The 18,188-nt window shown below is 41.9% G+C and overlaps 1 protein-coding gene across 1 annotated transcript in view; it reads right to left on the reverse strand.

The window, feature by feature from the left end:
- The window catches only part of SGPP2 (sphingosine-1-phosphate phosphatase 2), a 143,124-nt gene that overhangs the window by 33,047 nt on the left and 91,889 nt on the right, over nt 1–18,188 (reverse strand). The window contains exons 3-4 of the mRNA XM_017876825.1: nt 5,036–5,215; nt 1,958–2,047 (exon numbers count right to left, since the gene is read on the reverse strand). Coding sequence (XP_017732314.1) covers nt 1,958–2,047; nt 5,036–5,215 — 270 coding nt within the window. The remainder of the gene's footprint in view (nt 1–1,957; nt 2,048–5,035; nt 5,216–18,188) is intronic.

An 18,188-nucleotide genomic window follows, 5' to 3' on the forward strand; every position in this document is an offset into this window, starting at 1 on the left:
AAGTTCTCAAGATCATTCTTTTTTAAATTTTACTTTAAGTCCCGAGATACATGTACAGAATGTACAGGTTTGTTACACAGGTATACGTGCGCCATGGTGGTTTGCTGCACCTACTGACCATCCTCTAAGTTCCCTCCCCTTACCCCCCACCTCCCAACAGGCCCTGGTGTGTGTTGTTCCCCTCCCTGTGTCCACGTGTTCTCATTGTTCAACTCCTATGTATGAGCGAGAACCTGCGGTGTTAGGTTTTCTGTTCCTGTGTTAGTTTGCTGAGGATGATGGCTTCCAGCTTCATCCAAGTCTCTGCAAAGGACATGATCTCATTCCTTTTCATGGCTGCATAGTATTCCATGATGTATATGTACCACATTTGCTTTATCCAGTGTATCATTACCAAGATCATTTTTTATTAAACCCTGCAGAAACTAAACAGTAGCCCCAGATAAAAAGAGATGCCAGAGAACCCAAGAGTTCTTCATTCCATATTGAAGTCCATGAACATATTTGGAGAGAACCTCTTTGTAACACGAAGCAGTGGTATAGCAAACTGAGAATGCCCTCCTCCCCTCCTTCCCTCCATCTTAGAAGCCACCAGTGTGGTGTGACGTGGGATGGGGCCAGCAAGGATGTGCCTTGGAAGGTAAAATGACAGGACTGGCCCTTCATTGCTCCTTTCTTATTTCCAAGATCTGAGGTCTACCTTCACCCAGATAGCACCCAGGTCAGGGTTAGACTGAGGTGAAGCAGGTGAGGCATAGCATGCAAATACAGGGTCAGATCTTGTCTTCACTTAAAATTTGACTATTTAGCTCATCATGGGGTTTTGTGGCATGAATTTTGATTTTTTAAGAAACTGCATTCAAATTATTTATCTTGACTCCTGAAATTTTTAGCATGCCTTAAACTTGGAGACTTGCCTGTCTCTTCTGAGGCCTGGCCTTGAGTCAGTTACTATCAGCATCTTCCTTTGCATTTTAAGAGGAAAGCATGATGTCGCTCTCTGATAGATCCTTGGGAAGCCATAAACCCCCTTCTCTGAGTTACTTCGGCCTCTGTTCCTTTTGACAAACGATCTCCCCAATCTGTTCACTTTGCGGCTTCTGCCCTTCTGCCCCCTCCCTTCCATGTTTCCCATAAAAAACCCACACCAAGGACCAGGGAGAGAAGCAAGAAGGCCCGTGTGGGGTGTGGGCCTTTCCCTCCCAGGTTTTTTGCTAACTCAACTTTAGAGCTAAGCAAGCGCCCATTTCTTTTTAAAGAAATCTTTCTTGTACCCATTACGATGATAAATAGCGCCCCTGTGGTCAACCACGGCCAGCCTTATGCTCTGGAACTTCAAGGCAGCCATGGGAAATTGAATTCTCAAGGACTTTTAACTGTACCAATCATGGCGGCCCCGGAAAATATTTCTAATATGGTAAAAGGGTGGATGGACCATTAGATGCAGATGGGACTCTGTGTTCCCACCACTGCCTCCAGCCTAAAACAGTATGGAAGGAAGCAAAGCCATGATTCCGGGCTCCTCTGACCTGGTGGGACCCTTACCTTGCAAGGGCACTGGAGATCCCTGATTTCAGGCCCCTCTCTGTGAAGACCTAAGTGGGGAACTCCGACTACTCACTTGCGTCTGTGAACCTGGGGGCTTTTCCTGCACTGCTTGCTGCATCGTCAGTAAACCGATGTGAATATAAACGACCGGAGTCTCCAACGCTGTTCTAGCCCATCTTCAAAATCTTAAGGGTTCAGCATGGCTCAGCCTCATTGATATCGCCTTAATGTTTCATTACTATTATCGTACATGCACCCGAACATAATAATTACTTAATGCATTGGCACGATGAGAAATATAATTACATATGCAAATAATTTTATAAATAAGTAGTATGAGAAACATATTAACACGGTGAGCACAAGACCATTCAAACAATCGCCACAAGACCTGACCACAAAGTCTTACCAGGACCGTATGCATCCCAGTGTAGAGCCTGCTGAGACACACCAAGGTGGAAAACACTACAGCCATCACCAGTCCCAACACAAATGGATACTGTGGGGTAAGGAGAAAAAACAAGGGAATTAGATCACACTCAGATATATGATTTGATGTCATAGGTGGGAATAGGGTTCATTAATGCAAGAATTGCTAGTCTGAACCTTGCATTCCGCAGACCAGCACTCTGATTATCTAAAAACATTTTCTAAAAGGGGAGACAGAAGAAAGAGAAGGGGAAGATACCTAGCTATACAGTTCTGAGAGGAAATTTCCAACATATAAGCATGCACATGAGACGTAGTAGGACTTGGCTTTAAGACTCATGACCACAACTACAGCGCTGGCAGTTTTAGTGAAATGAATAACTTTGATTTCTACCTATTTTTAAATCAGAGCGACAAGAAACAAACAATTTGACAAAGAAGGAAGGTAGATAGATAGCCAGGGCTATAATCTGAAAATCCCAACAAGCGACTTCTCCTCCTCTGTGGAAGACGCAGGGGCAATGGGCCCAAAGTAAGAATCGGCATATTTGCATCCAGATGTCAAAAGCACTTGTGCAGATTCTACTGACTCTCAACATTTGCTGCTGAGTAATACTAGCGGCTGGAGGAATCTGGCTAATGCTGAATCATATAAGGAACACACAGATACTCTGCTTATAGACTAGACATAGGCATGTAATCCACCTGCTTCAAGCACTAGTGTCTGTGGTATTCCGTAGTAAGAAGATCAAAGACAATAGAGCACTGTCTGTATCAGGCAAAGCACTTTATCCTATCTCCCTTAGTCTTCACATAACCCTATGAAGTAGGCTCTGTTATTAGCCCCATTTTACAACTGAGGGAGCCCTTAACCATGATAATAAATGACATTGTTAATAAACTTTATCACAAAGGCACTTTCCCCTCAATGCTCCCATTTGACCCTCACAACAAGAGCTTGGGGTTCAGAGAAGTGAAATGATCTGCCTGAAATCACACAGCCGGTAAGTGAGAGTCAGAACTGGAGGCCATGCCTTCTGAGTCCAACCCCAGTGTGTTCTTTCCCGTGTAACACATGAGTACCATAACACCTGGTTGTCATGTCTGTTCTTAAGGTTTATCATTAACTAAGTCTCAGATTTTAATTTAAAAGTGTTAAGAATTAATGAGTTAATATATTTGGAAATTAGAGTGTGGGCAGTAGCCTCAACACACATTTAAAAATTTTTATTTCAATAGTTTTTGGGTTACTCAACACACCTAAACCAATATATAATATATGTAAATAAATATATATAAATAAACCAATAAATACAAAATATATACATAAACCAATATTTAGAGCTGTTTATGAGCAAACAACTCAGCTAGCTAAATACATTCACCATTAAAAATCAAATAGGAAAGAAATTCGCAACATGACTCCGACCTTATGAAAACTGTTACATCATGTAAGTTGATGAGAATTTTTTAAGGAGGACTGGGCAGCTCTGCGATGGATGTGTCCGTGGTGATGGTGCTGGTTTTGCTGCTGTGAGCCTCCACCTGCTGCTTTTCTCTTAAGTGACATTAGCATGTTCATAGACTTCTCTGGGCACCAAGAGCAACCCAATGGGAGCTGGCGCTTGGCCCACTATGTCCTTCTAGGGCAGTTGACATTGGGTACAACATGGCTCAGCAGCCTGCACTAAGTTAATTCAGACAGTGCCGAGGGCTCAGACATTGTTTGACCTTGGCATGACATTTAAGTAACTTATGACAAAAGCTGATATCTAGTCAAATATATTCCTTGTAACTGTCCCTTTCTTATGTAAGAGAGGTCTAAACCCAAATGACCAGGTAGAAGGCTACAGCAGTAGAGCTGGGACCCCACACTAGTCCTGGTCTTTCCAGCTACATGAAGCTTGACTTCCTGCTTCTGCATAACCTGGAATATGGAACATCCCTGGTCTTCTGGGGTAAAGGGACAGGGCAAAACAATACTGCCATTTATCTACAAGACTGCTAGATTTAACGGAATCTAAAACTTCCAGTGGGGCTGGGTGCAGTGGCTCATGCCTGTAATCCCAGTGCTTTGGGAAGCCCAGTCAGGCAGATTGCTTGAGGCCAGGAGTTCAAGACAAGCCTGGGCAACACAGTGAGACCCCTTCACTATAAAAATTTTTTTAAAATTAGCTGGGTGTAGTGGTGCATAGCTGTGGTCTCAGCTACTTGAGAAGCTGAGATGGGAGGATTGCTTGAGCCCAGAAGGTCAACACTGCAGTGAGCGCTGATGGTGCCACTGTACTCCAGCCCTAGCAACAGAGACCCTGTCTCAAAAACAAATAAACAAACAAACAAATAAAACTTCCAATGGGTAAAAGATAACATAAAATTAAACAGAGGATTAGAGCCATAGGTCTCAAATAGGAAAAATAACTTCCATTGCTGTCATAGTATAACCTTTTAAGTCTTACTGTAATTGGCATTTAAGCAGATATTAAGTAAAATTCTTCTATTTTCAGCATTAATCCTCTGCCATTTAGACCGTTCTAGAAAACTTTGAGCCATCGTTTCTAGTGGCTGAGCCTTAACCATGGCAGAGACATCCTTAGAGGCTAATTTGAGGCACAGACTCTTTGCTGCCCCAGGCCCCGGGGAGTCTGGCAGAGGGATTTGGTGGAATCATCTCAGCCCTGGAGAATCATTTACTAGGACATAAACTCCTCTTGCAAACAGAGGATGAGAGAGAACACTAATTCAAGCCCTGTCTCGCCAGGCAGCCCAGGGTGATAATACATGCTGGTCTCCTGGGATGGCCCATATTATGCTAGCTGTCCTGGTGTCATTATTAATGGTGCTGATGTTCACACTCAGGCATAACCTGATTTAGATGCTAAATTATATGGTCACTTTATTTACGATGCAATTGTCATCTGCTTAATAGGTTTCAGTTTCTCTTAATCTTTATTTCATAAACCTTAAGGTCTCTCAAAGCAGCTTTAAGAGAAAATTCAGAAGTGCAGCCTCTATTTGCTGCCACAGTAGATGGGTAGGAAGAAGAACCAGGCCACCTTACCTGGTATCTGTCCATAGTAGAGATAAGGAGGGTGAAGGCGATGGCGGTGGCCGCCATGGCGTGGGTGGACGGCATTCCATATTCAGCAATCAGTCTCTTTTCCAGTTTCACAACTGGAGGGGAGGAGGGACGGGGCCACTTCAAGATATCCTTGGCCACTTGGCCAATATACATCACCAACTGCAAAACCAAAAGACCGAGGTAAGTCTAATCAAATAGGGAAAATGAATGCATTTCCAAGTGTCATGTATATATTTTGGGGTTCTCAGGTTGTTGGTTGAAGGCTCCTTTCTCTCTGACCAACTACTTGTTGGCAAAGTCTTGTAGGATATTTCAGTTGGTAAAAAGAGAACAGGCTTTCTGGATTCCATAGGACCACTAAGCAACTAAGATATGACATTAATGCATATATTATTTATTTTAATCATATATTTAACAAACACTTATGTAGCTTATATAAGCGCTGGGCACCATTCTAGGAGCTTTGCAGATTTTTACTCAATCCAGTAACACCTGGAGATGCAGACCAATTTTACAGATGAGTAAACCATTGCGCACTCATCCACAGGCACACAGTCAGCAAGTGGCAGAACTAGGATTAGAATCTAGAAAGTCTGACTTCAAAGTCTGTACTCAAACTATCATATGATGCTATCTTCACCTAATACTCAAACTAGGAAGCACTTGTTTTCAAATTTTAACACAAAAGTGACTGTTCTTACTGGAACAGCTAGTAAGATACTTTTTGAATGCCACTGTTGTATATAGGCAACATACTGGATTTACTGTAACTTCTTTAATAATCAGGATCATCAGTCAAATAAATGGCATGGTATTTTCAGTCTTTAAATAAAGACTCAGGTTGGGTGCAGTGGCTAATGCCTGTAATCCCAACACTTTGGGAGGCCAAGGTGGGAGGACGGCTTGAGCCCAGGAGTTCGAGGCAAGCCTGGGCAAGATGGTGAGACCCTGACTCTACAAAAAATTTAAAAATTTGTCAGGTGCACATGGAATACTATGCAGCCATAAAAAAGGATGAGTTCATGTCCTTCGTAGGGACATGGATGAAGCTGGAAACCATCATTCTCAGCAAACTATGGCAAGGTCAAAAAACCAAACACTGCATATTCTCACTCATAGGTGGGAACTGAACAATGAGAACACTTGGACACAGGGTGGGGAACATCACACACCAGGGCCTGTCGTGGGGTGGGGGGAGTGGGGAAGGATAGCATTAGGAGATATACCTAATGTAAACGACAAGTTAACGGGTGCAGCATACCAACATGGCACATGTATACATATGTAACAAACCTGCACGTTGTGCGCATGTACCCTAGAACTTAAAGTATAATAATAATAAAAAAATGTTAAAAAAAATTGTCAGGTGTGATGGTGTATGTCTGTGGAACCAGCTACTCGAGAGGCTGAGGTGGGAGGATTGCTTGAGACCAGGAAGTCGAGGCTGCAGTTCCAGATTGGGGCCACTGCACTGCAGCCTGGGCAATAGAGCAAGACCCTGTCTCAAAAAAAAAGGGCTCAATATGGAGGGTTTTTTTTTCTTTTGGTGGAGTCTCACTCTGTTGCCCAGGCTGGAATGCACATTGTACCTAGCACACTGCAACCTCCGCCTCTCGGGTTCAAGCGATTCTCTTGCCTCAGACTCCTGACTAGCTGGGATTACAGACATCCGCCACCACGCCCGGCTAATTTTTATATTTTTGTAGAGACAGAGTTTCACCATGTTGGTCAACCTGGTCTTGAACTCTTGACCTCAGGTGATCCGCCTGCCTCAGCCTCCCAAAGTGCTGGGATTACAGGCATGAGGTGCCATGCCTGGCCTAATATGGAGATTTTAAAAATGATTTTTCCATGAGGTCATTAACGAAGAAATATTCTCCCTCATTTTTTTAAAGCAGAAGATAGAAATCAGAATTTGATGTACATGAATAGTTCTCAAAAGAAGACATGCAAGTGTTCATATCTACTGAAAAAAGACACGGAAAAATGCTCAGCATCACTAATCATCAGAGAAATACAAGTCAAAAACCACAATGAGATACCACCTCACACCAGTCAGAATCGCTATTATTAAAAAGTCAAAAAACAAAAGATGCTGGTGAGGCTGTGGGGAAAGGAAACGCTTAAACACTGCTGGTGGGAATGTAAATTAGTTCAGTCACTGTGGAAAGCAGTTTGGAGATTTCTCAAAGAACTTAAATCAGAGCTACTGTTCGACCCAGTAATCCCATTACTGAGTATATACCCAAAGGAAAATAGATCATTATACCAAAAAGACACATATGCTCATCTGTTCATTGCAGCAGTATTCACGACAGCAAAGACATAGAATCCACCTAGGTGCCTATCAATAGTGGACTGGATAAAGAAAATGTGGTACACGTACACTATGGAATACTACACAGCCATAAAAAATAACAAAATCATGTCCTTGCAACAACATGGATGGAGCTGCAGGTGAAAATACTAAGCAAATTAATTCAGGAACAGAAAACCAAATACCACATGTTCTCACTTATAACTATGAGCTAAACATTGAGTGCACAACGACATAAACATGGGAACAACAGACACTGTGGACCACTAGAGGGGGAGGGAGTAGGTTGAAAAGCTATTGTTTATTATGCTCACTCCCTGGATGCACTATACCCCTGTGACAAACCTTCACATGTATCCCCCATATCTAAAATAAAAGTTGATTTAAAAAAAAATAGAATTGGATGCCCATACCCTTTAAAAGTGAATAGGATTATTAGCAACGGACTTGTTTATTTTGTCAAGGAGTGAATAGGATTATTAACAATAGACTAATTTACCTTGTCAAAGAAATTTACAGGACAACTTCATAATCTAATATGTAAGAGCAATGTATTTACTTAAGTACCTGCCTTTGCAACTTAAAGCATTGTCTGAGAACTGGCTGTACCAGCCCCACCCAGGAGCTGCTTTAACATGCATCATCTCAGGACCCTCCTTAGAATCTTTCTTTTCACAAGATTGCCAGGTGATTGGTGTGCACAGGGGAATTTAAGAAGCACTGCGCTATACAGTCCTCTTGTACAAATCACTTTGTTGTGGGCTTTAATCATAAAACATATCTTACCAGGACTGTGTTGATCTTACCAGGGTTTTATTTAGCTCGTGATGGATGGCATTACCTTGCTTGGAACAAAACCCACTATGAAGAGCTATTTCAAAATAATTTTGATTAGTCAGCTGGATTGCTGTAGGAGTTCCCACATTCTAGTGCTTTCTTTTAATTCCTTGAGTTGCTGGTTAATTCCATGCATAATTCCAGCAAACTCAGTGACCCCCCAAGAAGGTGTTGCATATGTGTTTGTGCTTCACTGCCACTTTGCTCTGGGCTAGAAACCAAGAACCCCTCCCTGTGCACAGCAGGCCAAATCCACAGGCTATAAAGCCTCAGCGACAATTACTCTGAATTCCATAGCTGCAATTTCCAATCGGACTTTGAAACTTAACTTCTTTACCATTCACTTAACCACCAGGAACTACTCTTCCTGGAAATCAGCTCACTCTTTTTATGTTTCTGCCTCCCTCCTGTGAACCTGTAAAAACCACATCTAACTGACCATTTTCTGGGGAGTTGAAAAACTGGCAGGTATTACCGACTACTGGGAATGTCTCAGAAGCTGCTTGAAATATACTTCTCAGTCCTACTTCTTCCTCACCCACCAACATAAACAAAATATTATAGGCATAACTACTAATCCCAGTTCCCTCAAAAATACTTAACATTTTCACACCCTAACATAGAGGATAAGGGTAAAAAAATACTTAAAATCCTCAGAAACAGGAAACCTTGAAATCATAAAAATAATGATTGGGTGACTCTCCTTCAGATACAGTTTAATTTCTTTGAGGTTCATGAGTTCCTTTGTCTTCATTTATATTTCACCTTCTACGTTTGAAAGTTTTGTGGAACTAGGAAAATTATTCATTTTATTTAAAAATACTACAGCTGCATATTATGTCTCATTAATAAGTTTCAAATAACACTGACTGTGATCACAGCTCTCTTTAAACAAGAGAAAATAGTTAGAGCTACATTTTTCAAGTTGCAGAGGAAAAGTATCACTCTCAGAAGGTTGTATCCTGTCTCTGGCATTGCCGTTTGTGACAATGATGCTATGAGGAGCTAAGCCTTGTATTCGGTCCCAATCCTTGAGTAGGGGAAACAGTAACACAGTAAGATTTCAGAGGATAATGTGAAAAGGCTTTGAAAAACAATCCACAGAATTCTATGAGTAGGAATATATATATATAGAGAGAGAGAAAAAAACTCTGGTTCAACTGGATGGCCAGGGAACCTGGGGCTGGCTAAAGTGAAATAGGAGAGTTCCCTGACCCTGTGACAGGATGTGTGACAGGCATGTGGCTTGTCTGTTTGGCTGTAGCTGCTGCTCAAACCCCTTATGGGAGGAGAAGCTCGCAGACGAGCAGGGTGCAGGGAGCCCAGGCAAGTGGTCTTGGGGCTCTGGCCCCAGGTTAGGAGTCTAGGAATGTGTGTCTGCAACTCTCAAAGCCCCAGTGGGCATGCTACAGTGCTCTTTTAGTTCTGCCGTCACTGCCAGCTTAAGTGGTAACCAGCTCAGTGCCATCTTGGTATCCAGGTTCTTGTCCAGCATGCAGGAAGGTTCAGGTCACACACGGACTTGACGGATGGTGAATACAGGGGTTTTATTGAGTGGTGGAGGTGGCTCTCAGTGGAATGGATGGCGAGTTGGAAGGGGGATGGAGTGGGAAAATGATCTTCCCCTGGAGTTTGGTTATCCAGCAGCTGATCTCCTCTCCGGCTCCCAGCCAAACTCCTCTTGATGTTCAGACGTTCTTTCTCTTCTCTCCTTCTCTGCTGTGCCATTCTGCTGCTCTTCTGTTTGTCTGCTTGTGGAGTCTGGGATTTGGGGTTTTCATGGGTACAGGATAGGGGGGTGTGAAAACAGGAATGCTTGTTCCTATTTAGGGCAGTGGGTTTCCAGGCTGGAGGGTGGGGTCTTTGCCAGGGGACCACCCTCTTCTACCCAGTATTTCCCTGTCTCCTGTCTGTATCAAAAGGAAGATGGTTTAACTAAAGGATGGGTAAAGAAGCATCCAGGATGCTGGATAATATGTGGTGGGAACTACTAGGAGGTTAGAACCACTAGAATTTAAACTGTGAGGCACACTGCTACACATCCACTAGAAGGGCTAAGTTTCTCATTTTCTAGATGAAAATAAAATAGTGCTCATCTCCTAGATTTGTTAGGAGAATGAAATGAGAAAACGTATGCAAAACACTTAGTATTGTGCCTGGCACATAGAAAGTGACCGATATACATTATGGTAATAGTCAGCAATTATATTTTTATCCAACAAATATTTATTGGGGACCTACTGCTATGGTCTAAACGTGTTCCCCAAAATTCACAAGACTGACACATCAAGAGTTGGTGAGGACCTGGAGCAGCTGAACCTCTCATACGCCTCTGGAGGAAACACAAAATGGTACCACCACTTTGGAAAATAGTTTGGTAGTTTCTTAAAAAGTCTACTTATATACTTATATGATAAGTTTCTTAACATATACTTATCATATGATCCAGCCATCCCACTCTTAGGTATTTGCCCAGGAGAAACAAAAGCAATATGACCAGATACTCATATATGAATGTTCACAACAGCTTTTTTTTTGGTTATAGCCCCAAACTGGAAAGAACCCAATTACCACTAACAGGTAAGTACACAAATTGTGGTATAATCACACAACTGAATACTACTCAGCAACAAAAAGAATAAACTATGGACATATGTTTACAACATGGATGAATCTCAAAATAATTATGCTGATTGTAGAAGCCAGACCAAGACAAATGACAAAGTAAACAGTACACACTACATGATTTGTTTACATCAAATTCTTGAAAATGTAAAGTACTTTATAATGACAGAAAGCAAGTAAGTGGTTGCTAGGGAAGGGAAAATAAATTACAAATAGGCATAAGAAAACTTTAGGGGGTGATGAATATCATTTTGATTGTGGTAATGATTTCAGGGATAGGTACCTATGTTAAAATGTGTCAACTTGTATATATTTTTATTTTTTTTGAGACAGAGTCTCACTCTGTTGCCTGGGCTAGAATGCAGTGGCACAATCTTGGCTCACTGCAAATTCCACCTCCCAGGTTCAAGCGATTCTTGTGCCTCAGCCTCCCAAATAGCTGGGACTACAGTCACGCGCCACCACACCTGGATACTTTTTGTATTTTTAGTAGAGATGGGATTTTGCCATGTTGGCCAGGCTGGTCAGGCTGACCTTGAACTCCTGACCTCAGCTTTGAACTCCTGATCCACCTGCTTTGGCCTCCCAAAGTGCAGGGATTACAGGCGTGAGCCACCATGCCCAGCCCTCAACTTGTATATTTTAAACATGTGTGAACCCTGTGACTACACTAAAAGTTATTGAATTATGTGCTTTAAATGGGTGAATTGTATAGTACATGAATTATACCTCAATAAAACTGTTAAATATATGCAGTTTACTGTATACCAATCATGTCTTAAAAACTGGTTCAGGCCAGGCGTGTAATCCCAGCACTTTGGGAGGCCCAGGCAGGTGGACCATCTGAGGTCAGTAGTTTGAGACCAGCCTGACCAACATGGTGAAACCCTGTCTCTACTAAAATTACAAAAATTAGCTGGGTGTGGTGGCAGGCACCTGTAGTCCCGGCTATTCAGGAGGCTGAGGCAGCAGAATCCCTTGAACCCAGGAGGTGGAGGTTGCAATGGGCCAAGACATGCCACTGCACTCCAGCCTGGGCGACAGAGCGAGACTCCATCTCAAAAAAAGAAGAAGAAAAAAAAAGTGGTTCAACATTTTTCTGAAATGTGACAAGCAGATGTTTGGGGAGAACCTGATGATGAGGCACTATGTTGTAGAACGGATCTTTGGCCTTCTGGGAGATCCTGGGCAGAGGCCTGGCTTGACCTAATCTGCATGTCTGATGGTACCCTCTGATACCAAGAGTAGAGTGGGGATGAAGACATCAGGACTTGAAGGAAGGACATCAGTTAAGAGAATATTGCAAAATCCAGGTGAGAGATGCAGTATGATATGTCAGCAGTAGGGCAGAAGAGAGATTTGAAGGATGTGTTTTTATTTTTTTTTTTAATGAAAGAATGGCTGATCGGGTTGATGAATGTATGGAGAATGACAAACAGGGAGAAATTACATATGGAAGAGAGGAGAAAGAAATCAATGGAATATGGACTCAGAGGTGATCGGGCACGTGGAAGTGGTTTTGAAGTTGAGAAGGGCTCAGCCCCTGGTCCTCAGCAGGGATGGACGCTCTCCTGGGGGATATTCTGGTCAGTGCAGTGATTGTAGTCACTATTGGCCTTTAGAGAGAGGAGGCCAGGGATGCAACATGCCTTTCAATGCACAGGACAGTGCCACTCTATGAAAACTGTTTTTTTGTGTCTAACATGACTCTTGAGTGTTCTGCCAGACATTCATGTAGGTGAAAAACCCATCTGTAATCCTCTGAGTTGAGAGCCTAACTCTCTTTTACAAGTAAACACCAAATATTTTCTTGCAGGTTGTGAACACACACTGAAGTTTCCAAGGCCATAACTACTGTGCAGACTGAGAGAAAATTGAACTTTGGTTTATTTGGAACTTTATCAAGAACTAGCCAGGTATAGTGAGTGGCTCATGCCTGTAATCCCAGCACTTTGGGAGGCCTAGGCAGGAGGATCACTCGAGGACAGGAATTTGAGACCAGCCTGGGCTACATAGTGAAACTCCACCTCTATTTTATTTTAAAATTAAAAATTAAAAAAAAAAAGAACTGTTCATCATTCAGAGAAATCAGGTTATCATCAAGGGAAATGCTGATTATTGTATTTGAGACTTCAACACTGCATATCTGCGTCCCAGCTACCATCATTGGCACATCCATGGTGATACTGCTTCATAAATAGTAAAGCACATTCAGGGATCCTACTATCCTATGAAATAAATAGCCTAGTGTAGAAATGTTACAATGTATACTTATTTTAAAAGTTATTTTTATTATAAGGCATGCTATTTAAAAAAGTGTATGTGTAAGTAGGTCATATTACCTATGAATTTTAAGAAAGTAAAAGGAATATTACAATATATTTAGAATACAACAAGAGGTGCCATTATGCTAATTTTAGTGAGGTAGACACAAAAGATCACACACTTCATGATTCCATTTATATAAAATGTCCAGAATAAGAAACTCCATGGAGATGGAAAATTGACTAGTGGATACGTAGGGCTTAGAGGCCAGAAGTCTGAAATCAAAGGGTCCACTGGGCCACACTCATGCGAGAAGTTTTAGGGGAGGGTCCTTTCTTTGCCTCTTCCAGTTTCTGGTAGTTGTAGGTGCTCTTTGACCTCTTTGACCTGTGGCCACATCACTCTGATCTCCACCTCTGAGGTCACATTGCTTCCTCCTCTTCTATCTCTTCTTCTGCCTGTCTCATCTCTCCCTCTGCTTTTTTCTTATAAGGGTACTTCTCATTGCATTGGTCTACCCAGGTAATCTAGGATGATCTCTCCATCTCAACATCCTAAATTTAATTACATCTACAAGGACCATTTTTCCCAAAACAACAATGTTCACAGATTCTAGGGATTCAAATGTGGGGATACCGTTTTAGAGGCCACTACTTAACCAACTACAGTAAATATTTAGTCAGTGAACCATATGGACAAGGTACTGTCTTGGTTTGGGGGAATACCACTGAGAATAAGATAGACAAGATCATTGTTCCCACACAGCATAAAAAATGAAACATGAGCAAAAGTCTGCTTAGCTCCTTTGCATGTTATTTGTGAATAAAATGGCATCATCATGCTTTAAGAAAAAAGGGGTACTGGGTCTGGAAGAATTGAATAGTTTTGTCTAAGATTTAAAAACATTACTACAAATGTTCAACATCACATGACATTAGGGAATTCCAACTTAAAACAACAATGAAATATAACTACACACCTATTGGAATGGCTAAGTCCAAAACACTGACAATACCAAATGCTGTCAAGGATGTGGAGCAACAGGAACTCTCATTCATTGCTGGTGGGAATGCAAAATGGTACAGCCACTTTGGAAGATGGTTTGGCAGTTTCTTATAAAACTAAACATACTCTTACAATATGACTTAGATCTCACACTCTTTGGTGTTCATCCGAGTGAACTGAAAACTTGCCTCCACAAAAAACCTGTGCAAGGATGCTTATAGCAGCTTTATTTTTAATTGCCAAAACTTGGAAGCAATCAAGATGTCCTTCAGTAGGTAAATGAATAAATAAACTGTGGTTCTTCCAGACAATGGAATATTAGCACTAAAAAATGAGCCATCAAGCCATGACAAGATATGGAGGAGCCTAAATGCATATCATTAAGTGAAAGAAGCTTGTTTGCAAAGGGAACAAAATGTATGATTCCAACTACATGACATTCTAGAAAAGGCAAAACCATGAAGAAAGTAAAAAAGATCAGTGACTTCCAGGGACTGAGGAGAGGGAGGGGTGAACAGGCAGAGCACAGAGAAATTTTAGACAGTGAAACTATTCTGTATGATACTATAAGGGCAGATACATGTCATTCTACACTTGTCAAAACCCATAAACATACAGCACCAAGAATGAACCCTAATGTACACTGTAGGCTTTGAGAAATAATGATATGTCAATGTAGGGCCATGGATTGTAACAAACGTATCACTGTGGTGGGGAATTTTTTGGTAGTGGGAGAGGTTGTGTGTATGTGGTGTGGGAAGAAGGTATATGAGAACTCTGTATTTTCCACTTAACTTTCCACTAAAACTTCTCTTAAAAAAAAAAAAAAAGTTGGCCGAGCGCGGTGGCTCAAGCCTGTAATCCCAGCACTTTGGGAGGCTGAGATGGGCGGATCACCAGGTCAGGAGATCCAGACCATCCTGGTTAACACGGTGAAACCCTGTCTCTACTAAGAAATACGAAAAACTAGCCGGGCGAGGTGGCAGGCGCCTGTAGTCCCAGCTACTCGGTAGGCTGAGGCAGGAGAATGGCATAAACCTGGGAGGCGGAGCTTGCAGTGAGCTGAGATCTGGCCACTGCACTCCAGCCTGGGCGACAGAGTGAGACTCCGTCTCAAAAAAAAAAAAAAATAAATAAAATTAAAAAAGTTTATTTTTAAAAGTCACTGTGGCGGGCCAGGCATGGTGGCTCACACCTATAATCCCAGTACTTTGGGAGGCCAAGGAAGGTGGATCACCTGACCCAGGAATTTGAGACCAGCCTGAGTAACATGGTGAAATCCTCTCTCTAGAAAACACGCAAAAATTTGCTGAGTGTGGTGGGGAACACCTGTAGTCCAGCTACTCGGGAGGCTGAGGTGGGAGGATCACCTGAGCCAGGGAGGTCAAGACTGCAGTGAGCCATGATGCACTCCAGCCTGGGTGACAGAGCAAGACCCTGTCTCAAAAGAATAAAAATTACTGTGGCAGCAGAGAACTATTTCTTCATTTAATTATCAGTTAAAGAGTATAACGATTAATTCAATGTGTGGCTTGCCCTAAGTGGAGGGCTTTTCTCTGTATTGTTGAAGGGGCCACTTTCCTAAAAGGACCCAATTAAGTTCCATCATCTATCGTACTTCTGTGGGCTAAGGCCCCAAAGGCCTGTGCATGAAAGCAAAAACCCATATGGAGGCAACACAAGAAGTAATTGTAGATCATTAACACCTTAGCAAACTGGCTGGGGGCCCCCACATGGTATTGAGGGATGGCATGGAAGTCCCATAGGTTTTCACAAAGGGGAATTAGCCTATTTTCTTACCTCTGCTCTGAATGCAGGATAAATGTAATATACAGGTAGAAAGAAAATCTGGTTCTCTGGACAGTCTACCATTCATCCCAGGCAGACAAAAGGTTTTCCAGGGAACCAGTGCCGTCAATATGAAACTTGTCCTTACAGTGTGGAAAAACTTCCAGCATGGAGTCTGTTCTGGATGGCTGGGCTGATACGGGGACGGCAGAGAAAACAGCACTTTTTCTCTTAGTGTAGTGGTCCTTTCTGGTTATTATAATAAAAAATGACAGTGTACCATGTCTAACATATTTCCAATTAGTCAGACTTTATTCTTTACACTAGCATAAATAACACCTAAATAGTTTTGAAAACAAAATATTTTGAAATAACGTTATTACTAGTAAACCAGCCATGGATTTTTTTTTTTTTTTTTTTTTTTTTTTTTGAGATGGAGTCTTCACCTCTGTCACCCAGGCTGGAGTGCAGTGGCGCGATCTCAGCTCACTGCCAAAGCTCCCCTCCCAGCGTTCACGCCATTCTCCTGCTTCAGGGCCTCCCGGAGTACGCGGGACTACAGGTTGCCGCCACATGCCCAGCTAGTTTTTGGTATTTTTAGTAGAGATGGGGTTTCACATGTTAGCCAGGATGGTTCTTGATCTCCTGACCTGCGTGATCGCCCGCCTCAGCCTCCCAAGAGTGCTGGGATTACAGGCGTGAGCCACTGCGCCCAGGCCCACAGGATTTTAAAAGCCAAGTCACACTTTCATTTTGGCCCACCTTAATATAAGATGCTTCTCCTCCTAGCTTCTTCTAAATGTCTGCCTTCAAACTTTTCTCTCTGTTAACATCTTCCATTCCCTGAAGGAAAACAGGACATGATGAACTGTTTTACACTACGTTTACATTTTTGTATACACTACAGAGCTGCCCCTGTTTGTCTTCATCCCTGCAAAATACCCTCATCTCAGAAGAGTGAAGCCTCCTTGTGATCATAATAAAAGCTAAGTCCTCTGCAGGATGAACAGAGCACCAAGAGGCTCTTTTCAAATTACACCCACCATATATATAAAAAAATAGAAAAATCCCCATATCTTTTTTCCTTCCCTTGGCTACACTCATAGCTCCCTCCACCATGGAGAAATAGCCCAAGTGGTGCACTGTCAACTAACTGGAGTGTATGATTATTCCTCATGTCTCATGGGGTAGAAATACTCCAAACCGCTGGGATTTACAGTCTATCTATGGGTTTGTTTCCAAAAGGTCAGGAACTGGTTATGTCATTGACTGTTGGAGGCAAGAGAACAATGAGTTATAACCCAAAGACCACAGCCTCTGTATCAGTACATACGTATCCGGTTTCCTAATTTATCCAAATGCATCTCATTCCCTTTTTTCTCAGTTTACCGTTAAGGTGTCTTGGATAAACAGACAGCAGACTCTCATCCATTCCACTCCTAGGTGTATCCCTGAGAGAATGGAAAGCACCTGTCCTCACTGGAACTTGTATGTAAATGTTGTTAGCATTTGTTAGCCTCACTCTTCTCAGTTTCCAAAAGGTTTAAACAACCCAAATGTCCATCGACTGATAGGCAGATAAACAAACTGTGTTGTATCTTTACAATGGAATATTATTTGGCCATAAAAAGAAAGTACTGGTGCATGCTACCACTGGGTAAGCCTTGAACATAGTAATGCTGAGTGAAAGAAGTCAGACATGAAGGACACACATTGTATGATTCCATTTATATGAAATGTTCAGAAGAGGCAAATCCATAGAGATAGAAAGTAAATTAGCTATTGCCTAGGGTAGTGTGTGCTAATGGATATGGGGTTCCTTTTCAGGGGGTGAAAATGTTCTGAAGATATATATTGGTGATGGTTACACAACTTTGTGAATATGCTGAATTGTATACTTAAAAAGGGTGACTATTATAATATGTGGGTTATATCTCAAGTTTAAAAAGAAAGAGAAACCAGACATCAAGATAAGTCCTGGTATGCCTCTTCTATGTGTTCTCGAAGTCTCTTATTCCAAAATGTTATTGCAATGCCTTCACGTATTGATTTCAGAATGGAAGAAGCAGCAAGCTATTGGAACTATTAATAGTTTCGTCTTCAAAAATCCAGTTCAATTCTGCCCATCACAGGGCACTGAAGTGAGTACATACCAGAGAACTGCTGAAAATCCACTACTCAAAACCGTAAGTACACAGGATTCATTTTCAGAACAATTTTTAGCTTTAGAGGCTTTCTTTAAAAGCTACATTTATTAATGCCTAAAATGTTGCTCTTATCAAAATTAGTATATCA

Source organism: Rhinopithecus bieti, unplaced genomic scaffold (genome assembly GCF_001698545.2).
Source record: "Rhinopithecus bieti isolate Rb0 unplaced genomic scaffold, ASM169854v2 scaffold_10315, whole genome shotgun sequence".
Lineage (NCBI taxonomy): Eukaryota > Metazoa > Chordata > Mammalia > Primates > Cercopithecidae > Rhinopithecus > Rhinopithecus bieti.